Consider the following 26,233-nt stretch of genomic DNA (forward strand, 5'->3'; position numbering starts at 1 on the left):
TTTAGCGAAATTATCCTTTCAAATGATGGATTTCAAAGATCTCAAGGACCCTTGAAAACTGAATATTAGATACAAATATATCTACATATGTTCATTCAGAAAATGCATGAATACTATTTACCGATGAAGTCAGCAGTATTCTCAAAATGCGCCAAAGCTATCAAGTATAATGCACATCTTCTGATGACTAAAGATACTGTAAGGAATCATCTGTTTAGACGGCAAGGCAAGATACATTGGCACTGCTAAACACGTTCCAACAAAACAAATGCATGCATTTCCCATCAAGCCATAGCATACACCATTGTGTTAGCATTCATGTACTTTCCCCAGCTCCTATTTAGCGACCATATTCTCAAAATGGTAGAGGATCTTGTAAGGTACACCTAACCAGAAGCTACCACAGCCTTCCAACTTCCACCTACATCACATGGAAACGGCATGATTTAGACCACTTTGTCCAATAGCCTTGCTGAGTAATTCTTTTCCCGTCCTCCTCCAAACAGCCTTTTGCACAATTGAGCCAAAGCTCTGAAGGAAACATCAAGAATCAGTTCAACAGAAAACCAACCCAAATAGCTCCAAACATCAACGATGCCTGACTAGTTGACTGTAGATTCAGCTAGGGAAACAACGTCCTACTTCAAGTTGGCTGCTGATCGAGGTAATATCATGGCCAGGATCATAGTTCTCAAATTTTTCTTCAGCACCACGTTGTGCGGAAACATCAGCAGGACAAGGAACAGTGCAGCGTCTATCACATTCACTTCAATGATTATCGACCAAGATCAGAAGACTGAACAATCCTCACGACAAGAGAAACTTTACTTCTTAACCGTCATCAAGGGTTAAAGTCAGAGTCACACACTCGAGATCCAGAAGAGCCAAGTTGATCATTTGCATTATTCTATAAAACAGTATTTTGTAAAGGAGTTTCATTTGATGAATCAATTCCACCTTTATAAAATGAAACTTCAGCACTAATTCTATCATCACCTCCATCATGCAGAGGTATCCGAATTGCCCTCATTCATGGAAAATTTGCATCACTGACGCATTTAGAATCAGAAGCTTGTTTTGGAGCCACATGTAGCTCATTTACCACATCAGATCTCCTTGGTTGATTCAACACTAAGACTGTAAATCCTTGCAAATTGCATAGGGAGTCGAGGTAGATGCTAAACCATGTCTATTGCTGCTGATTTCTTCTCTAGCACTTTGGACAGCAGGGTCAAGAAAACAGCTATCTACGCAAACCACACAAATATCTTTCTGATTGTTATTAGTGGCAGAACTATCAGAAGCTTCTTCAATCTGTTTTCTACCGATGTGCTCCCGGAACAAACTTCAGCTAATGAAACAAAACAAGATTGTTACCAATGTGGTTGGGCATTTTCTTTCTAAACTTTTTGATTGATAGGCTCTATACCAGAGATGACAGCATATTTGCAGGACCTAGTGCAGCATCTTCAGTATCAGGGCTGCCGTTACTTGCGCCAGATGGAGAAGAGAGCATTAAATTTGTGGCTGATTCAGTAAAATTCTTCTCTACCTCCGTACTGGAGATTTGGATATCAGACTCGCAACAACCACCTTGTGCCCTAACCACAGTGCTAGCACTTAAATGAACAGCAGAAGCTGGAGAGCCAGAATCCATGGGACCAAACCCGTCGTCATTTTTTCCCACTATGCTCACACATACGCCATCATGCAGATGTCGATCATGCCTGATAGATGATTCCTGATCAGCTTTTTCAACCAAAGCAGGTGACGGAGGATGACTATGTTGTAAATCACAAGCTGCAGAAAACGTCGTACAAGTCAAAGTTACAAACATTGATAGAAAAGATAAAATTCTTTAATCAAGAAGCGAAATGTTAAAGAAAAAAAAAGACGAAGCAGGGGCATATAATTATCCTATTACCCTCTTGCATGTCTTCCATCAGTATCTTCTTGCGTAACATGTCTGTCCCAGGAAATACTAACATATTGATGGATTTCATTTCTTGCTTGTTTGATTCCTCCAGTTCCTCAAATCCAAAAACCTTGGTCCAGGTATGCAGATGCTCAGATATTGCAGGAATGATTAACTTCTCAACTTTTAAAGTGGAGAGAACCTGGATAAAGGATGTAAAAACTATTGGTCTAATAATAAACGACATATAAAAGACATAGATGATAAAGATGATGAACATGCTGTTGGAATATTCTAAATGACTTCTGCACAGATGCACAGGACAATTAGAACAGGCATGGCATTAACATAAGCTTCGCAGCATTCGTAAAAGTTTAAGCCTTAAGAGGTCGGACAACATTAAATCTCATAGTGGGAAATGAAAACACGATGACAATGACCAAAGCAATATCATGTTTCTTGTGTCACAACAATATTACTGTTACTCAAATTAACAACATAACTGTTTCAGTAAACTAAATGATGTGCTTTTGGATAAATACTTGAAAGATTTTCTCATACATTTTCAAATATTAAAAAGATAAAAGTGAGACTGCTTTCTTCCTACAGCATTTTACTCCTCCCTAATTTCACATTCCTGGACATATTTCTTGCATACACAATGTCCCGCAATAAAGACAGGCTTTAATATATTTTGTGCCAATTTAGTAAAGACACATCAACTGTCATTTGCAACTTCTGAAGAGTGAAACACTCAGCCCTAAAAAGTAATTGGGACACTTCACCCTCCTATAAGTTCTTTTGTATGAACAACCAAAAAAGTTACAATAGCAGTCGCATGCATGTAAAGGAACATGGGATAGTTCGGCAGTGGATCTGATAATATGCATCAACTTAGAAGAAAAAATTAGAAGCACAAAGAAAGTATAAATCTCATACTGTCTCAATAGCAGACAACAGTCGACGGCACATCCCTTGCCGCCTATATATATTCCGGGTCCCAATGAATGGCATTTCCGCAAGTTGAGTTCCACGGATCCTAACAGACAACCATTGAAAACAGTATTTACTGATTGGTAAGGTGTGAATAAACACAGCACAAGCACAGATGACGCATAAGGAAAAGGAAAATTAAGAAATGTTTTAATGGCTTAGTAAATTCCTCTACATTTCTACATGAAAGGCTAAGTCGAGAATAGAAAGTTAATAACCGATATAAATTCTTTAAATTGTGCCCCTTAGATAGCTAGGAGTTTTACTTGTAAGAAACATACAATCATCTTCTAGATAAAATGGGAAGCCCGGTGCACTATGCTCCCGCTATGAGCGGGGTACCACAAAGGTCTATTGTACGTAGTCTTACCCTGCATTTCTGCAAGAGGCTGTTTCAACTTGCAGAAATATATAACAGCAAAAGGGAATAACAGTGAGAAGGCACGGGAGAAAATATGTTATTGATATTGGATGAACAATACAATACAAGAGGTCCTTATTTATAGCTATACTATACAAGGACATACTACTCCTCTACCAATGTGGGACAATACTACACTATATACATGCTGTAAAACTAACACTCCCCCTCAAGCCGGTGCATACAAATCATATGTACCGACCGAGCTTGTTACATATATAACCAATACGAGGACCAGTGAGAGACTTGGTGAAAATATCTGCAAGTTGATCATTCGACCTCACAAACTTTGTAGCAATCTCTCCTGAAAGTATCTTTTCTCTGACGAAGTGACAATCAATCTCAATGTGTTTAGTTCTCTCATGGAACACCGGATTTGATGCAATATGAAGGGCAGCTTGATTATCGCACACAAGTTACATCCGACTGATTTCACCAAATTTCAACTCCTTGAGCAATTGATTTGTAATGACCCAACCGGTCATTTTAACTTTTAGAACCCCGTTCCCTAAAATAAAACTTTCTGTAGGTGCTTGTAATGATTTATGACTTGCGGGGATGGTTGGTTCGGGATTTGGAAGTGTTTGAAGTGAAACCGGAACACTTGGCTCCTTAAGTTGGCCTTAAAGTGCTAAGTTTGACTTCGGTCAACATTTTGAGAAAACGACCCCGGAATAGAATTTTTATGATCCCAACAGCTCTGTATGGTGATTTTGGACTTAGGAGCGTGATCGTAATTTTATTTGGAAGTCCGTAGTGAAATTAGGCTTGAAATGGCTAAAATAGGAATTTAAAGTTTGAAAGTTTGACCGGGGGGTTGACTTTTTGATATCGGAGTCGGAATCCAATTCCGAAAATTTTCATAGCTCCGTTATGTAATTTATGACTTGTGTGTAAAATTTGAAGTCAATCGGAGTTGATTTGATAGGTTCCGACATTGAACGTAGAAGTTGAAAACTCTTAGTTTCATTAAGCTTGAATTGGGGTATGATTCATGGTTTTAGCGTTGTTTGATGTGATTTAGAGGTTCAACTAATTTCGTATGATATTTTAGGACTTGTTGGTATATTTGGTTGAGGTCCCGAAGGCCTCGGGTGAGTTTCGGATGGTTAACAGATAAACAATTTGAGTTAAAAAGCTGCTGCAATTTTTCCTCTTCTGTTGGACATTCTGGGCTGTGATCGAGCCCAGATATCGAGCCCAGGGTTGACGAGGTACATGCTCGATGCCCTGATCGAAGGCTTAAGCTCGATGCTATAATTGAGGCTATGATCGAAGGCCCAACCTCGATACCCTAATCGAGGCCATGACCGAGGTCCAGGCTCGAGCCTGTGATCGAAGGCAAGGCTCGAGGACATGATCGAAGGTATGGCTCGAGGGCTAGGATCGAGGCCCAAGCTCGATGCCCTGATCGAAGGTACACCTCGATTGCCTGATCGAAGGCACCTGTTCGATGCCGCGATCGAGGCCCAGTTCGAGGACCAGTTCCGAAGGCTGTTGGGCAGTTTTATAAAAAGAGGGCATTCGTCCCATTTGCCATTTTTGACGAACTTGAGCTAGAGTAGAGACGACTTTTGGCAGATTTTCAAGGGAAAAACATTGAAGTAAGTGATTCTAACTCGGATTTGGTCTACATATACAAGTATATCATCGTTTTCACAATCTAATTAGTGTTTTGAGATTGAAATTTGGAAAAAGTTTAGAAATCTCATAGAAACGAAATTTTGAGATTTCGGTATCGATTCGGAGTCGGATTCGAGTGAAACCGGTATGGTTGGACTCGTAATTGAATGGGTTGTCGGATTTCATAACTTTCGCCGGATTCCGAGATGTGGGCCCCGCGGCGAATTTTTAATTAATTTCGGATCTTTTCTTTAAAATGTAGTATTTCCTTATAGAATTTATTTCCTATAATTTTTAGTGATTGTATCGAATTATTTTGGCTAGATTCGATCCAGACAGAGTTGGATAATCGTGGAAAGGCAAAATTGTGGATTAAATTGGAGCAAGACGAGGTAAGTCTCTTGTCTAATCTTGTGAGGGGAAATTACCTCATAGGTGATTAAAAATTAAATAATTGTTGCTAATTGTGGGGGGCTACGTACGCACGTGGTGACGAGAGTCCGTGCGTAGCTACTATTAATGCTAAAGTCCGGGTAGTTTAGGACTCAAAGCATGCCTTACTTGTGTAAATTATATTCTTTGATTTATTTATATTAATTGATATCTATATGAATATATTGTGAATTGTTAGATAAAGATATTAAATGATGGAAATCTCATAGACTGGATTGTCTGTTTAAATCAATTAATTGTTAAAAGAAATTGTTCTCCTCCCAAATTCATCTTATAATGAATATACTCTCCTTCCGGAGGCACATAAGAAAATATCCTCCTTTCTTGTGGAGCGGGCCGAACGCCTCGGCAGGATAGATGCATCTATGGATCGCGCCGCACGTCCCTCGGCAGTGTACACGACACTCTGGATCGGGCCGTACGTCCTCGGCAGAAATCGTGCTTAATAATAATAATAATTACACGATACTTTAATAATTTATTTCAGCTTGTAAAGCTAATTAGTAAATTGGAAACATCTTTGGAATTTAATGAATTATTATTCTTGCTTGTTAAGGAATTAATTGTTACTCCTGTAAATGAGATTTAATTGATAAATTGGAATTTATCTGAATTAAAGGAATTTAATTAATATATTGAAATTGATACATTTGAAGGAATTTGATTATTTCCGCTAATTACATAAATTCTGTAAATCACATTGATTTAAATATCCTAGTTTTATTTCAATTGTTATTGACCTATATTGAGTGTCAAAGTTGGCCATCTCGTCTCTACCACTTTGAGATTAGGCTTGATACTTACTGGGTACACGTTGTTTACGTACTCATACTACACTTGCTGCACTTTTCGTGCAGGATCTGAGACAGGTACTAGTGGAGGACCTATCATCACATACCCACGTCATCCAGAGGCATAGTGGTGAGCTGCCTTTCTGAGTCGTTCTGAGCCGTTCTGCAGCTACCAGTGTCTCTTCTGATATTTATATTCTGTCTATTTTATTTCAGACAGTATTTGGAGTTTTGTATAATCTACTAGATGCTCATTCACTTGTGACACCGGATCTTGGCACACACATTGGTAGAAGTTGGTATTTTATTATTTTCTTGGAATAAAAGTTTAACCAATGTACGTATGACTTATTAGTTGGCTTGCCTAGCTGTAGTGTTGGGCGCCATCACGACCTACAAGTGAAATTGGGTCGTGACAACTTGGTATCAGAGCACTAGGTTCACGTAGGTCTCACAAGTTATGAGCAGACCTAATAGAATCTTGCGGATCGGTACGGAGACGTCTGTACTTATCTTCGAGAGGCTATATGGTGTTAGGAAACTACCTTTCTTCATATTCTATCGTGCAATTGATGTAGTACTAAATATCCTTCTCTTATTCTCTCACAGATGGTGAGAACACGCTCTAATGAGATTCCATACCAGGGAAGAGCTACTCCTCCAGTTGCTAGAGGCCAAGGCAGAGGCCGAGGGAGGGCTCCAGCCCGTGGTAGAGGGCGAGGACGTCCCAGGACTATTCCGGTTATGCCGCCAGTGGATCCAGCAGAGAATCCCATTATTGAGGAGCAAGGTGAGGTGCCTGTGGCAGAGCCAGCTCCGGTGGACTTCACATCTGCATCGGGATTTCAGGATGTCATGGGTCTATGCTGCGATTCATGGACAATATGACTCAGGCCGGTTTATTTCCGGCAGACCCAACCACATCTCAGGCGGGCGGGGGAGCACAGACCCCTACCGGCGCAGGCTCATGGACAAGCAGCTGCTGTATATCAGACCCATGGTGCATTACCCGTGAGTGGAGTCCAGCCAGTGGCAGCAGCTACACCTGAGCCCAGGCCGGCTGTAGCCGCCGATCCTCAGAAACTATTGGACAGATGGACTAGACTACATCTTCCTGTCTTCGGGGGTGAGCGACATGAGGATCCACAGGATTTCATTGATCGTTGCAAGGATAGACTGTACAACATGAGGATATTGGAATCCCATGGAGTTGATTTCGCTACTTTTCAGCTAGAGGGTAGAGCCCGTAGATGGTGACAGTCTTATGCTCTTGGCAGACCAGCAGATTCTCCTCCCATGACTTGGGACGGGTTCACCCGCATCTTCTTGGACAGGTATATTCCACCCTCCCAGAGGGAAGAGTTGCGGTTTCAGTTTGAGCAGCTCCAGCAGGGTCAGATGCCAGTGACCGATTATGAGGCGAGGTTTTCTGAATTATCTCGCCATGCACTAATGATACTCCCTACTGAGGCGGAGAGAGTGCGAAGGTTTGTAGCCGGTTTACATACTGGTATTCAGGCCACTATGGCTCGAGAGGTTGAGATGGGTACCTCTTATGAGCGAGTTGTGGAGATAGCCCGGAGGATTGAGGGTGTACGTCAGCGGAGCCGAGAGCAGATTATGAGAGATAAGCGGTTCAGGTACTCTGGAGAGTTCAGAGGTGCTCTGTCCGGGGGCAGAGGTCAATTCGTGAGGGGACAGTCCAGCAGACCCCCATATCCAGCACCACCACCTCCTCGAGGTGCTCCAGTGCGACCTTATCTCAGTGCTATCCCAGAGAGTTCTTACCGCCCACCAGCTATTCAGGGTCCTCCCAGTGGGTATTCAGGTCCCCAGGGCCAGACACTTAGTCAGCAGCCCATCGCACCGAAGAATTGTTACGAGTGCGGGGATCCCAGTCACATGCAGAGGTTTTGCCCCAGGCTTCGAGGTAGACCAGTACAGCAGGGTCAGCAGCCTATGCTTACCGGACCAGTTGCTCCACCAGTAGTCTGACCACCCAGAGGTGGAGGACAGGTGGGTAGGGGCCGTCCTAGAGGTGGAGGTCAGCCAGGCGAAGGCCAGACAGTTGGCATTCCAGCTCGGTTCTATGCTTTTCCGGCTAGACCAGATGCAGAGGCCTCAGATGCTGTGATTACAGGTATTATTTCTGTTTGTGGCAAAGATGCCTCAGTATTATTTGATCCAGGATCTACGTATTCATATGTGTAATCTCTATTTGCTCCATTCCTGGGTGTTTCTCGTGAGTCCTTGAGTACTCCTGTATATGTGTCCACTCCTGTGGGAGATTCTGTTGTTGTGAACCGGATCTACCGGTCCTGTATTATTACATTCTGTGGTTATGAAACTAGAGCAGATCTCCTATTGCTTGAGATGACCGATTTTGAAATTATGGTTATCTCCATATCATGCTATTCTAGATTGTCATGCCAAGACTGTTACCTTGGCTATTCCAGCATTGCCTAAGTTGGAGTGGAAGGGTTCCCCTGTTAGTTCATTTAATCGAGTTATTTCTTTTATAAAGGCTCAACACATGGTTGAGAAGGATTGTTTGGCTTATCTAGCCTATGTTCGGGATACTACTGCAGAGACTCCGGCTATTGATTCAGTGCCTGTAGTTCGGGAGTTCCCCGATGTATTTCCGTCAGATCTTCCAGGTATGCCACCTGATCGTGATATTGATTTCTGTATTGACTTGGCTTCAGATACCCAGCCTATATCTATCCCACCGTATCGCATGGCTCCGAAAGAATTGAAAGAATTGAAAGAACAGCTTGAAGAGTTACTAGCCAAAGGGTTTGTCAGACCGAGTGTATCGCCTTGGGGTGCACCAGTATTGTTTGTGAAAAAAAAGGATGGAACAATGCGGATGTGTATTGATTATCGCCAATTGAACAAAGTCACTATTAAGAACAAGTACCCGTTGCCGCGTATTGATGATCTATTTGACCAGTTGCAGGGTGCTAGGGTATTCTCTAAGATCGACTTGAGGTCGGGGTACCATCAGTTGAAGATTCGGGATTCGGATGTTCCGAAGACTGCTTTCCGTACTAGATATGGTCATTATGAGTTTCTGGTAATGTCTTTTGGTTTAACTAATGCACCGGCAGCACTTATGGATCTGATGAACAGGGTATTCAGGCCATATATTGACTCATTTGTCATTGTCTTCATTGATGACATTTTGATCTACTCACGTAGTAAGGAGGAGCATGAGCAGCATATGAGAGTAGTGCTTCAGACATTGCGGGAACAAAAGTTATATGCCAAGTTCTCTAAATGTGAGTTTTGGCTAGAGTCTGTAGCATTTTTGGGACATATCGTATCAGGCGAAGGTATTAAAGTTGATCCCAAAAAGATTGAGGCAGTTCAGAATTGGCATCGTCCCACTTCGGCGACGGAGATCAGGAGTTTTCTGAGTTTGGCAGGTTATTATCGTCGGTTCGTGAAAGGTTTTTCATCTATTGCAGCACCTTTGACCAAATTAACCCAGAAGGGTGCTCCATTCCGATGGTCCGATGATTGTGAGGTGAGCTTTCAGAAGCTCAAGACATCATTGACTACAGCACCAGTGTTAGTGTTGCCTTCCGGTTCGGGGATGTACACAGTGTATTGTGACGCTTCGCCCGTTGGCTTGGGTTGTGTATTGATGCAGGAAGGGCAAGTTATTGCATATGCTTCACGTCAGCTGAAGCCCCATGAAAAGAATTATCCGGTACATGATTTGGAGTTAGCTGCGATTGTTCACGCTCTTAAGATTTGGAGTTATTATCTTTATGGGGTGTCTTGTGAAGTTTACACTGATCATCGCAGTTTGCAGCATTTGTTTAAGCAGAGGAATCTAAATTTGAGACAGCATAGATGGCTGGAGTTACTAAAAGATTATGATATTACTATCCTGTATCATCCGGGCAAAGCAAATGTGGTTGCAGATGCCTTGAGCAGAAAGGCGGAGAGTATGGGTAGTTTGGCTTTCATATCAGCAGAGGAAAGGCCATTAGCCTCAGATATTCAATCCTTGGCTAACAGACTTGTGAGGCTGGATATTTCAGAGCCCAGCCGAGTTCTTGCATGTGTTGTGGCCCGGTCTTCACTATTTGAACAGATCAAGGCTCGCCAGTATGATGACCCACACCTGGTGGTTCTTCGTGAAACGGTACTACGAGGTGATGCCAAGGAAGTTACTATTAGAGCGGATGGTGTTCTGCGACTCCAGAATCGTCTATGTGTTCCTAATGTGGATGGACCGAGGAAAAAGAACCTAAAAGAGGCACACAGTTCTCGATATTCTATTCATCCAGGTGCTACGAAGATGTATCGTGACTTGAGGCAGCATTATTGGTGGCGACGAATGAAAAAGAACATAGTTGAGTATGTAGCTCAGTGTCTAAATTGCCAACAAGTTAAATATGAGCACCAGAGGCCAGGTGGCCTGCTTCAGCAGATGATCATACCAGAGTGGAAATGGGAACGAATTACTATGGATTTTGTAGTTGGGTTGCCGCGGACCTTGAGGAAGTTTGATGCAGTTTGGGTGATTGTTGACAGGTTGACCAAGTCGGCACATTTTATTCCTGTTGTGACTACGTATACTTCAGAGAGGTTGGCCCAAATTTATATTCAGGAGATAGTTCGGTTGCACGGTGTGCCAATTTCCATCATATCAGATAGAGGCCCTCAGTTTACTTCACATTTCTGGAGAGCAGTACAGAGTGAGTTGGGGACCCGTGTAGAACTCAGCACAGCCTTTCATCCGTAGATCGATGGACAGTCAGAGAGGACAATTCAGATTTTGGAGGATATGCTCAGGGCATGTGTGATTGACTTTGGAGGTCAGTGGGATCGTTTCCTGCCTTTGGCCGAGTTTGCTTATAATAACAGTTACCAATCCAGCATCGAGATGGCTCCGTTTGAGGCTTTATATGGTCGGCGATGTCGTTCACCTATCGGATGGTTTGAGCCAGGTGAGGCTAAGTTATATGGTACTGATTTGGTAAGGGATGCCTTAGAAAAGGTAAAGTTGATTCAGGAGCGACTTCGTACAGCACAGTCCAGACAAAAGAGTTACGCGGATCAGAAAGCGCATGATATATCATTTATGGTAGGTGAAAAAGTTCTCTTGAAGGTTTCGCCGATGAAGGGGATTATGAGATTCGGGAAGAAGGGCAAATTGAGCCCAAGGTTTATAGGCCCATTTGAGGTGTTGAAAATAGTTGGGGAGGTTGCTTATAAGCTTGCATTGCCTCCCAGCCTATCGGGAGTTCATCCGGTTTTTCACGTATCTATGCTCCGGAAGTATCATGCCAACCTATCACATGTGTTAGACTTCAGCACAGTTCAGCTAGATAATAGCTTGGGTTATGAAGAGGAGCTAATTACTATTGTTGATAAACAGGTTCGCCAATTGAGGTCCAAGAGGATTTCTGCAATAAAAGTCCAGTGGAGGGGCCAACCAGTCGAGGAAGCGACTTAGGAGGCCGAGGAAGACATGCGGAGCAGATATCCCCACTTATTCAGCACTCCAGGTACAATTCTAAACCCGTTCGAGGACGAACGTTTGTTTAAGAGGTGGAGAACGTAATGACCCAACCGGTCATTTTAACTTTTAGAACCCCGTTCCCTAAAATAAAACTTTCCGTAGGTGCTTGTAATGATTTATGACTTGCGGGGATGGTTGGTTCGGGATTTGGAAGTGTTTGAGGTGAAACCGGAACACTTGGTTCCTTAAGTTGGCCTTAAAGTGCTAAGTTTGACTTCGGTCAACATTTTGAGAAAACGACCCCGGAATAGAATTTTTATGATCCCAACAGCTCCGTATGGTGATTTTGGACTTAGGAGCGTGATCGGAATTTTATTTGGAAGTCCGTAGTGAAATTAGGCTTGAAATGGCTAAAATAGGAATTTAAAGTTTGAAAGTTTGACCGGGGGTTGACTTTTTGATATCGGAGTCAGAATCCAATTCCGAAAATTTTCATAGCTCCGTTATGTAATTTATGACTTGTGTGTAAAATTTGAAGTCAATCGGAGTTGATTTGATAGGTTCCGACATTGAACGTAGAAGTTGAAAACTCTTAGTTTCATTAAGCTTGAATTGGGGTATGATTCATGGTTTTAGCGTTGTTTGATGTGATTTAGAGGTTCGACTAAGTTCGTATGATATTTTAGGACTTGTTGGTATATTTGGTTGAGGTCCCGAGGGCCTCGGGTGAGTTTCGGATGGTTAACAGATCAAAAATTTGAGTTAAAAAGCTGCTGCAATTTTTCCTCTTCTGTTGGACATTCTGGGCTGTGATCGAGCCCAGATATCGAGCCCAGGGTTGACGAGGTACATGCTCGATGCCCTGATCGAAGGCTCAAGCTCGATGCTATGATTGAGGCTATGATCGAAGGCCCAACCACGATACCCTGATCGAGGCCATGACCGAGGTCCAGGCTCGAGCCTATGATCGAAGGCAAGGCTCGAGGACATGATCGAAGGTATGGCTCGAGGGCTAGGATCGAGGCCCAAGCTCGATGCCCTGATCGAAGGTACACCTCGATGCCCTGATCGAAGGCACCTGTTCGATGCCGCGATCGAGGCCCAGTTCGAGGACCAGTTCCGAAGGCTGCTGGGCAGTTTTATAAAAAGAGAGCATTCGTCCCATTTGCCATTTTTGACGAACTTGAACTTGAGTAGAGACGACTTTTTGCAGATTTTCAAGGGAAAAACATTGAAGTGATTCTAACTCGGATTTGGTCTACATATACAAGTATATCATCGTTTTCACAATCTAATTAGTGTTTTGAGATTGAAATTTGGAAAAAGTTTAGAAATCTCATAGAAACGAAATTTTGAGATTTCGGTATCGATTCGGAGTCGGATTCGAGTGAAACTGGTATGGTTGGACTCGTAATTGAATGGGTTGTGGGATTTCATAACTTTCGCCGGATTCCGAGATGTGGGCCCCGCGGGCGAATTTTTAATTAATTTCGGATCTTTTCTTTAAAATGTAGTATTTCCTTATAGAATTTATTTCCTATAATTTTTAGTGATTGTATCGAATTATTTTGGCTAGATTCGAGCCACACAGAGTTGGATAATCGTGGAAAGGCAAAATTGTGGATTAAATTGGAGCAAGACGAGGTAAGTCTCTTGTCTAATCTTGTGAGGGGGAAATTACCTCATAGGTGATTAAAAATTAAATAATTGTTGCTAATTGTGAGGGGCTACGTACGCACGTGGTGACGAGAGTCCGTGCGTAGCTACTATTAATGCTAAAGTCCGGATAGTTTAGGACTCAAAGCATGCCTTACTTGTGTAAATTGTATTCTTTGATTTATTTATATTAATTGATATCTATATGAATATATTGTGAATTGTTAGATAAAGATATTAAATGATGGAAATCTCATAGGCTTGATTGTCTGTTTAAATCAATTAATTGTTAAAAGAAATTGTTCTCCTCCCAAATTCATCTTATAATGAATATACTCTCCTTCCGGAGGCACATAAGAAAATATTCTCCTTTCTTGTGGAGCGGGCCGAACGCCTCGGCAGGATAGATGCATCTATGGATCGCGCTGCACGTCCCTCGGCAGTATACACGACACTCTGGATCGGGCCGTACGTCCTCGGCAGAAATCGTGCTTAATAATAATAATAATTACACGATGCTTTAATAATTTATTCCAGCTTGTAAAGCTAATTAGTAAATTGGAAACATCTTTGGAATTTAATGAATTATTATTCTTGCTTGTTAAGGAATTAATTGTTACTCCTGTAAATGAGATTTAATTGATAAATTGAAATTTATCTGAATTAAAGGAATTTAATTAATATATTGAAATTGATACATTTGAAGGAATTTGATTATTTCCGCTGATTAAATAAATTCTGTAAATCACATTGATTTAAATATCCTAGTTTTATTTCAATTGTTATTGACCTATATTGAGTGTCAAAGTCGGTCATCTCATCTCTACCACTTTGAGATTAGGCTTGATACTTACTGGGTACACGTTGTTTACGTACTCATACTACACTTGCTGCACTTTTCGTGCAGGATCTGAGACAGGTACTAGTGGAGGACCTATCATCACATACCCACGTCATCCAGAGGCATAGTGGTGAGCTGCCTTTCTGAGCCGTTCTGCAGCTACCAGTGTCTCTTCTGATATTTATATTCTGTCTATTTTATTTCAGACAGTATTTGGAGTTTTGTATAATCTACTAGATGCTCATTCACTTGTGACACCGGGTCTTGGCACACACATTGATAGAAGTTGGTATTTTATTATTTTCTTGGAATAAAAGTTTAATCAATGTATGCTTAATTTATTAGTTGGCTTGCCTAGCTGTAGTGTTGGGCGCCATCACGACCTACAAGTGAAATTGGGTCGTGACATGTTTGGTCCAGACTAGCTCACATGTTGCCATAGCCATTGCTCGATATTCTGCTTCTGCACTAGACCGAGCAACTACATTTTGTTTCTTGCTCTTCCAGGACACCAAATTTCCTCCTACTAAAACACAATATCCAGACGTAGAACGTCTATCAGAAGGTGATCCTGCTCAATCAGCATCGGAGTATCCAATGATCTGCTCATGACCTCGATCCTCAAAGAGTAACCCTTTGCCTGGAGCCGATTTTATATATCGAATAATACGGACAACTGCATCCCAATGATTATCACAGGGAGAATTCATAAACTGACTTACAACACTCACAGGATAAGAAATGTCGGGTCTAGTCACTGTTAGATAATTTAATTTTCCAACCAGCCGCCTATAGCTTGCAGGATCGCTAAGCGGCTCCCCCTGTCCTGGCATAAGTTTAGAATTCGGATCCATCGGAGTGTCAACAGGTCTGCAACCTATCATCCCCGTCTCCTCAAGAATGTCTAAAGCATATTTTCTTTGAGAAATAACAATACCTGAGCTAGACTGGGCAACCTCAATACCTAGAAAGTACTTCAATCTGCCTAGATCCTTAGTTTGGAAGTGCTGGAAGAGATGCTGCTTCAGATTGGTAATACCATCCTGATCATTGCCAGTAATAACAATATCATCAACATAGACTACCAGATAAATACAGAGACTTGAAGCAGAGTGCCGATAAAACACAGAGTGATCAGCTTCACTACGAGTCATACCAAGCTCCTGGATAACCGTGCTGAACTTACCAAACCAGGCTCGAGGAGACTGCTTTAGACCATAAAGTGACTGACGCAAGCGACATACAAGGCCACGAGACTCCCCCTGAGCAACAAAACCAGGTGGTTGCTCCATATAAACCTCATCCTCAAGATCACCGTGAAGAAAGATATTTTTAATGTCCAACTGATAGAGGGGCCAATGACGAACCGCAGCCATGGATAGAAAAAGGCGGACTGAAGCCATTTTAGCCACGTGAGAGAAGGTATCACTGTAATCGAGCCCAAATATCTGAGTATATCCTTTGGCAACAAGACGGGCCTTAAGTCGATCAATTTGTCCATTAGGACCAACTTTGACTGCATAAACCCAACGACAACCAACAGTAGATTTACTTGAGGGAAGAGGAACAAGCTCTCAAGTACCACTTGTATGTAAAGCAGACATCTCGCCACTCACAGCCTGTCGCCATCCTGGATGAGACAACGTTTCACCTGTAGACTTAGGGATAGAAATTGAAGATAAAGAAGATATAAAAGCATAATGGAGAGATGACAGACGATGATAGCTCAAACCGACATAATGAGGATTAGGGTTAAGTGTGGTCCGTATACCTTTCCGAAGTGCAATCAGTGTACTAGGAGCAGGGTCCGCAGCAGGAGCAAGGTCAGGTGCAGGACGAGAACCAGTTGGGCCTGATGGAGGACGCAAACGACGATGATAAGTCAAGAGTGGTGTTCCTGTGGTTGGGGAACTAGGGGGAACAACACTAGACTCCTCAACGGTTGGTATAGATGAAACCTCTGTGGTCGAAGGTGGAGGAGGAGCTATAGTAAACTCCTCAAAGGTCGGTATAGGTAAGACCTCAGATATATCATGGTGGTCAGCAGAAGTAAAGAAAGGTTTAGACTCAAAAAATGTGACGTCAGCTGACATAAGGTACCTGCGAAGATCTGGAGAATAACAACGATATCCCTTCTGAACACGGGAATAACCAAGGAAGACACACTTGAGAGCACGAGGAGCTAACTTATCTTTCCCAGGGGCTAAGTTATGAATAAAACACATGCTCCCAAAAACACGAGGTGGAAGAGAGTATAAGGGTGATTGGGAAACAATACTTAATGCGGAATCTGATTCTTGATGGGAGATGAAGGCATCCGATTAATCAAATAACAAGCTGTGAGAACTGCATCGCCCCAAAAACGCAACGAAACACGAAATTCAATTAGAAGTGTGCGAGCAGTCTCAATAAGGTGCCTATTCTTTCTCTCAGCAACCCCATTTTGCTGAGGGGTATAAGGACAAGATGTCTGATGAATAATTCCTTGAAAAATCATAAACTGCTGAAATTGAGAAGATAAATATTCTAAGGCATTATCACTGCGAAAAATGCGAATAGAAACACCAAATTGGTTTTTGATTTCAGCACAGAAACTCTGGAATATAGAAAATAACTCAGAACGATCTTTCATTAAGAAAAACCAAGTACATCTTGAATAATCATCAATGAAACTAACAAAATAACGAAATCCCAAGGATGAACTGACTCTACTAGGACCCCATATATCAGAATGAACTAAGGAGAAGACAGACTCTGCATGACTCTCAACACTACGCGAAAAAGAGGCTCGGGTATGTTTCCCAAGTTGACATGACTCACAATCTAATGTAGACAAACTAGATAAACTAGGCACCATCTTCTGAAGTTCGGATAAACTCGAATGTCCTAAACGTCCGTGGATTAGATCTGGAGGATCTGTAACTAGACATATTGTGGAAGGACTGAGTGAGTTAAGGTAGTAAAGGCCTTCTGATTCACGTCCTGTACCAATTGTCTGTCCCGTACTGCGGTCCTGCATAATAAAAGAATCATCAATAAAATATATACCACAATGGAGGGCACGAGTCAAACGACTAACAGATGCAAGACTAAAAGGACAGCCAGGGACATAAAGAACGGAATCTAGGGTGATAGAAGACAAGGGATTAGCTTGTCCAACTCCTTTTGCCTTAGTTTGACATCCATTGGCTAAAGTAACAGTGGGAAGAGACTGTGAATATACAATATTTGACAAAAGTGATATATTACCAGAGATGTGATCAGAAGCGCCTGAGTCCATGACCCATGGGCCAAGAGTGCTAGACTGGGAAACAAAAGCAAAAGAATTACCAGTAACAGAAGTATCAGTCTGAGCAACTGAGGCTACTTGTGGAGATGTCTACTTACTTGCTCGATACTAAAGGAGCTCATTATATTCTTCTTTAGATAAAGAAAATCCCTGGTTACCAGGAGTCTCGGTCTGAGCAATGTAAGCATTTTTGGGTGGTCGACCATGTAAGGAATAGCACATTTCACGAGTGTGTCCAAGTTTGTGACAATAAGAACACTTGGGTCTAGATCTTCCAAAACGACCTCCTCCTCGTCTATGCTCCATAGTTTGAGATGCCCGAACATCCATTGTCTGGGATGCAAGAACAGAGGAATCAAGTATCTGTGATGAGATCACTGGTGGACTTGGTGCTGCAGCAAGGCGGAGTAATCGAGAGAATAATTCATCAACTGTCGGGACAGTCGGACTAGCCAAAATCTGGTCGCGTACTGAATCAAGATCATTAGGAAGTCCAGCGAGGGTAAGAACGAGAAACATCTTATGTCGCTGCTCTTGTTGTTTTTCCACACTAGCAAAAACTGGCATCAACTTCTCAAATTCCTCCATGACTGTCTGTACTTGACCCAAGTAAGTAGACATATCTAATTCCTGCTTCTTTAAGTTTGTCATCCGCGATATCACATCATAGAAGCGAGATATGTCATTAGTGTATAAGGTGCGTGCCTTTGTCCAAACCAAATAACATGTCTGGAATGGACGAAACAAGGGCATCAACTTGGAATCAATAGATCGCCACAAGATGTTACATAACTGAGCATCGAATTTTGCCCAAAGTGCTATTGCCTTTTCATCTCCATCGCTATACTGTTTGATTAGATGATCTTGAACACCTTGACCTCTACACCACAACTCGACAGATGAAGCCCAAGCTAAGTAGTTTGAACCTCCCATTAAAGGTTCCGAAGTAATAATAGCACTAGAGCTTCCAGAACTCATGTTTCTAGACCCAAAAGCATCAAATCCCAAAGACATTGTTGCAAATTATTACCAAATAAGAGAAAGAATCAACTGTCGGAGCTTTTCACTGGGGTTTGGTCGCCGGACAGTGACGACTCTTGTGGTAGTGTTGGATTTTGCACAACACTGACAGAGATGAAGCAGATAGAAAATAGCCTTACAAAAGTACTGATTTCTCTTTCCCGGAATTGCTGGAATTTATGCACAGCGATAAGTCTCTCACAATTGCTCTGATACCGTGTGAGAAGGCACGGAAGAAAATATGTTATTGATATTGGATGAACAATACAAATACAAGAGGTCCTTATTTATAGCTATACTATACAAGGACATACTACTCCTCTACCAATGTGGGACAATACTGCACTATATACATGCTGTAAAACTAACAATAACAAAACTGAAAAACCCTACGGCCAGTAAATTTGGAGAACTAGCCACACCTAAATAAGATGATATAGATTCAGCCCGACTCTGGAACAGGATGGCCTGCCGAATATAAGTTCACAGTTTAATAAGTGCACATCTCAAAAGAACAATGCAATTTTATTAGAGATCATAAATCCTTTATGCAAGGAACACCACTGCATCTTCAAGAAATCTAAGATGATTCAGTTACAAAACAACACACAATAATGTCTAGTGCTCAACTTCTTCATATCTGAAAAACAAACTTGCACTGTAACATATGAACAAATTTGAGCAATCCAGCCTACCTTATAGATGCAACCGATATTATCTCGTCACCCCTTTCCAGAAGTGCAGTGTAGAAGCCACGGAAATTCAGCCGACTTAAATTTGAGCTTCAGAGGAAAGAGAAACATTTCAGATAACTACTCAGTAATGAAAACCAAATGCAAAACGAAGGAAAGAAGAAAAGGACAGTAGGAGGGAAAAGATAAATGATTTATTGTAAAGACAGATTATTAGAGGAGGATTAATGTGTTTCGAGGGTGTGTACAGGGGCAAGATGACATATGGATAGAATGCATTGTGTTGTCCATGAAGTTAAGGAGAAATAAAAGGAACAAGGAAAGAGAAATAAAGAATAGAAAAAATAACTCTAAAATGACATAACTCTCTTCTATATTCCTCTGAGCATCAACCTAGATGAAAAGATGTTAAATTATTAAAAGTGCACTGTCTCCCTTCACAATCAAAATGCTCTGTACTGCTTCGTCCTAGCAGTCGGCCAGACAAACTTAGGAGCACAATCGAAAAAAGGAGTAATCTGTCTCGTAAAGATGAAACTCATTATCTGGAGACCTCGACGAAAAACTACAAAAGCGAATTTCTATAACAAAAAGTTATGCTTTAACTTTTGAAAAACATACACAATGTATATACAGAGTTATATATGTTGCTTTCATGGACCCAATGGAGAAACTGCAACAATAGCTGAAAATAAAATGTGAAGATCATATGCCCAAACCAAATTGGCCAAATCAAATCAGCAGCCAGCTCTTCTTAGGTGAAACAAATAATGAGTACCCATAGATTTTAGATCAGCCAAATTCAAAACCCTTCACAAATTCTAAAAGCTGCATACCCAGTGTTGTAGAGAACATTATGAATAATATTTATCCCACTTCTCCTGTCAACAAAGGGCAAGAAACATTCATCAATAACAGCCACTGCAACAGCTAGCTTAGAATTGCACTCCACCCGTTGAGGAAAGGGGCAACGAGAAATATCTGAGTCCAAATCTGTTCGTTGAATCAGGGACCATGAGAATCCTGCTTCAAGTTCATGTTTGACACCAAGAATATTCTGTAAATGGTCATACAGCTGCATAATCAGAGAAGACAAATAAATCAAGTCATAAACACAAATCCCATGGGAGATCGCAACTCTGATAAGAGGCAGACAAAAAAAGCATATATATAGAATACAGTCTTTCACCATAACTAAAGAAAACGTCTCTCAGATCCAGTGAAAAAGTTTGCAAGAATTTAACTTAAGCTGTAAATCCCTCTATAAAAATTTGATTATACTACTTCGATTCAATAGCCAATTGACTCATTTTTTTGGAAAAGGATCAAAGAGATATATTTGTTTTTCTGAGAATAAATTCAGATGTTCAGAAATTACACGAAAACACTACTTGTTGAAACTTTTAGATTGATGAATATACTTATAACCATAAGACAGACATCATTTTTTTTCTCGAGTTCCGAAATAAGACAACCATTTTAAGACAGCGGGAGTATCAGATGTTAGATAGCATTAGAAATTTTGGGAACACAAAACTATCAAGGAAATATCATACTTCTCAGATCACCATGAGAAAATGATATTACATTGTCCACCAAATCGAAAGGTTCAAAGATCAAGCACGTGCAGGATGTCTTAGAAACCGGCAAGAAATCAAAATACAAGAAGTCAGGAGGGTGAACTTATTAAACTCCTACTGCTCACATTCAATTGATAATTGCAAAGAGCTCCATTTTAAACATTTTTAATCTTGCAGCAACAAGTCAATTATGTCAATCACCAAAAACTCTATAGACTCCACAAGAAAGCATCTTCTAAACATTTTACGACCTTCACTTCCTTCTTTTTCTCTTGAATTTCTTCCTAAGCTTTCAATTCCTAGAATTCATTAATGTGCACTAATCATTGGCGAACTGAAAGATGCCAAAGATCATCACGCTACACACTCCAGCAGGCATTCAAGGAGGAGCAGAGAAGATTTGGCCTTTCAAAGCAAATCCTCTAACAAGTACAAGAAAATATCTTTCTACCATCTCCGCTCAACGGTTTTGGACCTGTGAATGATCATGAAAACAGTGCGTAGGAGCTTATGCTGAGTCCTCCTTGGAATTAAAAGTAGAACATAATTTAAAACTGGAGATACTAATTGTGATTCTGAAATAGTTTCCACTATTTGATACCTATACTTCATGATATAATATGCTATACACCACACAAGGAAAAGAATTCACAACCAGGATAAGAGAAATACCTCCTGACATTTCTGCCCACAAAATAATTCAGATGGATTATTGGATATAGCAGATAAAGCATCCGTCTCCAAACTGCATGATTTGTGATCTGCAAAGGGAAATCTAAGAATCCAGCTCCAATGTAGAAGAGTTAATGTCACAAAAACTTCCAAAAAAAGCACACTTTACATTTTTTCTCACAGAGGCTACAAGAAAGAATTTCGTTGACAGTTCTCTCACTATCCTCCTCAGGAAATTTACAAGCAGCCCCACAAAATTTGCAAGTGCAATTTGGACAATGCCAATGGCCTGGAGGAAGCATCTGCACCAAGAGGAAGCATGTAAATGCCCAGCTGCTTAAAAATCAGAAACTTCCTTTATAGGTTCAATTTGGCAAGCATGATAATAAAGATTAAGCAAAACTAGCTCATCCATCATCAGATTCACGTACATGATATAAGTAAATTACTAAAAGCATGTATGTTCAAATAAAAAACTCCATGTTTTGGGCTCGTCAATAAGTCTGGATAGAGATGGAACTTCCCTAAGAGGCCAAAGTGGAACTTCCCTAAGAAACTGACATCCTAATAATTTCTTTCACAAGAAATTAACATCCTAAAAGTACTGTTCATTCTCATGGTAATTGTAATGCATTTTTGTCTTTCCATACTGTGGTTGACACAAATGAATAATTTTAAACAGTTTTTTAGATCGAGGGAAGGGGATAGGATTAATCTGTCAAACAGTTCATTGATCAGTTTAACTGAAAAGTTTTGGTCAGAGGATAGTCAGCTGACAGAGCTAACACTGAAGATCATGATTCATGGGTCAGGAGAATTGCCTAGAGTTAGTTTTATCGTTGATTGCCTTTTGTAACTTGGCTCCTTTCTTTAACTATTTTTTTTTTTTGGGATAAGGTAAAGATAACCCGGCTCCTTTCCAGTTTCTATTGCGTTCCTTAAGGAGTCCATGCGGGGTGGAAGAGGCAGGCTCAAATTTAATGGTTAACTATACATGGACAATGAAGACAATACATTGCTAAGATAGATAGTGCAACCAGAAACGTGCAAATCTGCTCCAAAGAAATATAGAAGGGCATGATGCAAGTCTTCAATAAATCCGTTCCCTTGCTTCTCTATATTTCTTTGGAGCAGATTGGCACTTTTAAGGTTGCACTATCCATCATGCATCAAAGGAAAACTATGACAGTATGGAGTAACAGTGATAGATATAAAATAGCAGTGAGATAAAGAGAGAATATTCTGATTGATACATACTTGTATGCCCAGACAGCTCTGATGAAAAGTTGATGGACAACCATCACAACAGATTAGGTCCCCACCATCACCACAGATACCACAAGCATCATCTTCGGGATCATCACCATCAATGCCTATACTGTAGAAATCCCGGCGATCAGATTCTTTTTGCCGATTCCACGTGTCAATTAAGCACTCTAGTAAGGAACCTCCGGACTCTAGAACTATGTTTTGAAATGGTTGATGCCGTTTACTTCCAGCATGGAGCTCAAATTTTGAAACTGGAAGGATTTTACTACAGCAACCACAGTGGACACCATCTTGTGTGATCCAACCTTCAAGTTTTACTCTAGTCCTTCTACGGTTCACATATTGAACCTTCTGTCTCAACTTCAATGTCCCGGAGTCAATCAACCAGGACAATAAGGTTCTTTTTCCAGTACATGGAACATAGCCATCACTATCTGTATTTCCCCTCTTGTCCGAACGACGGACCAGCAATGTACATCGCCCAATTAATTTACTTTTTCTTCCATGTATTGAATTAGAAGCAACTCCACCAGATGATTTTGCAACTGTATCCTGTTTAAGTCTCCTTACCTTCAAATTGTCACTTGAATTATCCCCACTCTCCCGGTCTATTGCATGTAATTTGCCTTGCAGCAACTTATCTTTTTTCTTTATATAGCTACTGAGCCTCTCCTCATGCTGAAGAGTGTCTGTGTCCAACGCAGACTCCCTCACAGAAGTCTTTTTACGATCTTCTCTCTTGCCATCATCTTTTCTCTTCTTTTTCATTTCTTTCTCAATCTTTTTCCGTGTTTGCCTGGTAAGTTTATTAATTAAATCATCTGATATTGGAGCAAATGAACAAGAGCTGCCATCAGGTTTACTTTTACCTGAATCTACCTCAGATCGTTTTTGAAATGCCTCATAGGCCTTAATTATTGACCAATAGGATGTTCCACTAGGATTAGTGTACACTGCATCCAGATAGTCTCTATTCTTTCTTGGTCTATAATCAATGGTCCATCCAGCTTCAAGGAGCATTCCCCTTATTCGCTCTCGCAACTGCTGCTTCTCAGTGCTCCCACCTCGTTTCACTTTTCCGTCTTTGCTTTTAGCGGGAATAACATCTTCAGATGCTAAGGACCTACTTTCTTCCTTTAGCACCCCCATTGCTGAGCTAGCAGGCACTGAACTAGGCGGTGCCAACTTAAGTGACGTATCAGTCTCATCTTTTTCAGAGGCTACTGAACGGATGATTTTACCCAACAAAGGTTTTTCCAGTTTCAGCTCATTTTTCTCTGTTTTAATAGACAAAGGTTGCTTTTCCGGGTGTTTAGAACCCGAGTAAAAGGACGGATGGACTAGTAAATTCCTCTTGACAACATCTGCCGACTGAGAACCTTTTCTATTTTCTATTTCCACAGGATCATAATCCTTGTGCATTAAGTCAATCTTCTTCTTCTTATTCAACATAACCTTTAATACCCCATTTTTCCCTTGCAATCTGATTGCTTCATGAGTGGCTTCTCTGGTCAACGAAATGGGCATACGCACTTCACCCTCTAACAAATCATACCTTCTCATAAAGCCATTGTCATCGCCCTTCATCCTACTACCTGAAAAACTACTTGAACTATCCATACATGAAAGCTTCCTCTTCTCAACCATCACACTCCCAGACCCACTCCCGAACTCTCTACAACTCCCTCTTCTTTCAATCATGTTCGATCTGACATCACTGTACCCATTCAATTGCCTTTTCACATCACATTCTTCGTACTTGTTTAAATCAAGCAAATCCGCATTCCTACCAAATTCTCCATCTCTAACACAACTTTTTCCATAAACAACAGAACCATTACGGAGTTTTTGACCATTTTTTCTCCGAATTGACTCTGATATCTCATCACCATACCCATCCAATTGCCTTTTCACATCACATTCTTCGTACTCGTTTAAATCAAGCAAAGCCGCATTCCTACCAAATTCTCCATCTCTAACACAACTTTTTCCATAAACAACAGAACCATTACGAAATTTTTGACCAGTTTTTCTCCGAATTGACTCCGATATCTCATCACTATACCCATTCAATTGCCTTTTCACATCACATTCTTCGTACTCATTAAGATCAAGCAAATTCACATTCCTACCAAATTCTCCATCTCTAACACCACTTTTTCCATAACCATTACTAAAAAATTGACCATTTTTCCTCCGAATTGACTCCGATAACTCATCATTCGACACGTGATCAGTCATGACAAACCTTGGCCTCTTCTTCACCATTTTGTCATCTTTCTTTTTAATAATTAAACAACCAGAAGAGCTTTTTTTCTTCAATACACCCCCTCCTGATCTCACACTATCCTCCATTTTAAACTAAATCTCACAATTACGACACAAAGTCACATTTAAACATTACCTAAATACTTCATAACTCCAAATTATACCTTCAGTTATTCAACGTTAGTAGATCTGAAGCATAACAAAAAAAATCCCAACTTTAGATACAAAGCGGCAGAAAATTTTCAATTTGGCGATTAATATATTCAGAATTGAGTGAATTGAACGAGAGAGAAAAAAAATCAGCGATCATTACCTGGCCGGAAAGTTTCGGCGATTTGTCAATTTCACCGGAAAAGTGATGAAATTGATCGATATAATTTTTTCCCGGCGAAAAAATCGAACCAGCAAATAGAAAAGGAGAAAAATTTTGGTTTGGTTTTCACTTTCTGGGTTTGGTTGTATATATGAACAAAAAAACACTTGCTGTTTTTTCCAAGTGTATTAGTAAAAAACAAAAAGGGTAAAAGTATACTATATATATATATATATATATATATATATATATATATATATATATATTCTCGGCCATAGATTTTGCCAAAATAAACTTGGATTTTATTTGGCAAACACATATTTGGCCATAAATTTTGACTACATTTTGGCCAAATCCCAAATCTCAAAACCAGCTCAATAGCTGGTTTTGGGCCAAAATATCACTATTATATTTTTTAAAAATTACCCCAAATTTTTGTATTTTATAAAAGAGTCCACCATTTATTATTTTGTAAGGATATTGCTTCGTATTCTCGGTGATTTGATAGTATATCATGTAGTTCATTATAAAAATAATAATTTTGTATCAAATTTTCAGGACTATGGTTTGCGATAATATAATGAATGTTATTGATAATGGTACTGTTGAGTATTTGTGATAATTTTTAGAACTTGTGGGTATAAGTCATGTTTCATGTTTATACAAACCAAACTTCACCCAAAACAGATGTCCAAACACATTTTCGTCATCAAACCAAATTTCACCCAAATCAGATTTTTCAGAATAAATTTGGGAATTTATGGCCAAACGCCGGCATAGAGAACGGAAAAAAAGCAAAAAAGTGATGTATAGTAGTTGTTCTACTAAGTTGTTAGGACTGTTTCAATTTATTTTATTTCTTCATTTGATTGGAAGAACTTTAATATATTTATCCAGATAATGAAAACATAATGTGCAATAGCTAGAGTTCTTAATCTGCATTTTATTATTGTTTTTC

The 26,233-nt window shown here is 40.5% G+C and overlaps 1 protein-coding gene across 5 annotated transcripts; it reads right to left on the reverse strand.

The window, feature by feature from the left end:
• On the reverse strand, window positions 1–25,449 carry LOC104107597 (uncharacterized). 5 transcript variants are annotated; one of them, XM_070185894.1, is made up of 10 exons: window positions 25,276–25,447; window positions 22,683–25,151; window positions 21,595–21,727; window positions 21,426–21,514; window positions 20,010–20,248; window positions 19,177–19,263; window positions 2,855–2,954; window positions 1,925–2,117; window positions 1,430–1,800; window positions 1–1,351 (listed from the first exon to the last, which is right to left on the reverse strand). In XM_070185894.1, exons 2-10 carry the CDS (start codon window positions 25,047–25,049, stop codon window positions 1,322–1,324), a joined length of 3,609 nt encoding a protein of 1,202 aa, XP_070041995.1. In that variant the 5' UTR covers window positions 25,050–25,151; window positions 25,276–25,447; the 3' UTR covers window positions 1–1,321. The 5 variants fall into 5 exon arrangements, 4 of the variants coding, with proteins under 4 accessions (XP_070041995.1, XP_070041997.1, XP_070041996.1 ...); XM_070185896.1 differs by having other exon boundaries at window positions 1–1,800; XM_070185895.1 differs by having other exon boundaries at window positions 22,683–25,447.
• Window positions 25,450–26,233: the final 784 nt, after the last annotated feature.

The sequence above is a fragment of the Nicotiana tomentosiformis genome, chromosome 9, assembly GCF_000390325.3.
Source record: "Nicotiana tomentosiformis chromosome 9, ASM39032v3, whole genome shotgun sequence".
Classification (NCBI taxonomy): domain Eukaryota; kingdom Viridiplantae; phylum Streptophyta; class Magnoliopsida; order Solanales; family Solanaceae; genus Nicotiana; species Nicotiana tomentosiformis.

Coding starts and splice junctions, on each gene's coding strand:
- LOC104107597 (XM_070185894.1), bottom strand. CDS start 25,049: ATGGAGGATAGTGTGAGATCAGGAGGGGGTGTATTGAAGAAAAAAAGC. Junction 2,955..19,176: donor ATATCGGTTGCATCTATAAG/GTAGGCTGGATT, acceptor GTTGTCTGTTAG/GATCCGTGGAACTCAACTTG. Junction 1,352..1,429: donor CAAATATGCTGTCATCTCTG/GTATAGAGCCTA, acceptor TTGTTTCATTAG/CTGAAGTTTGTTCCGGGAGC.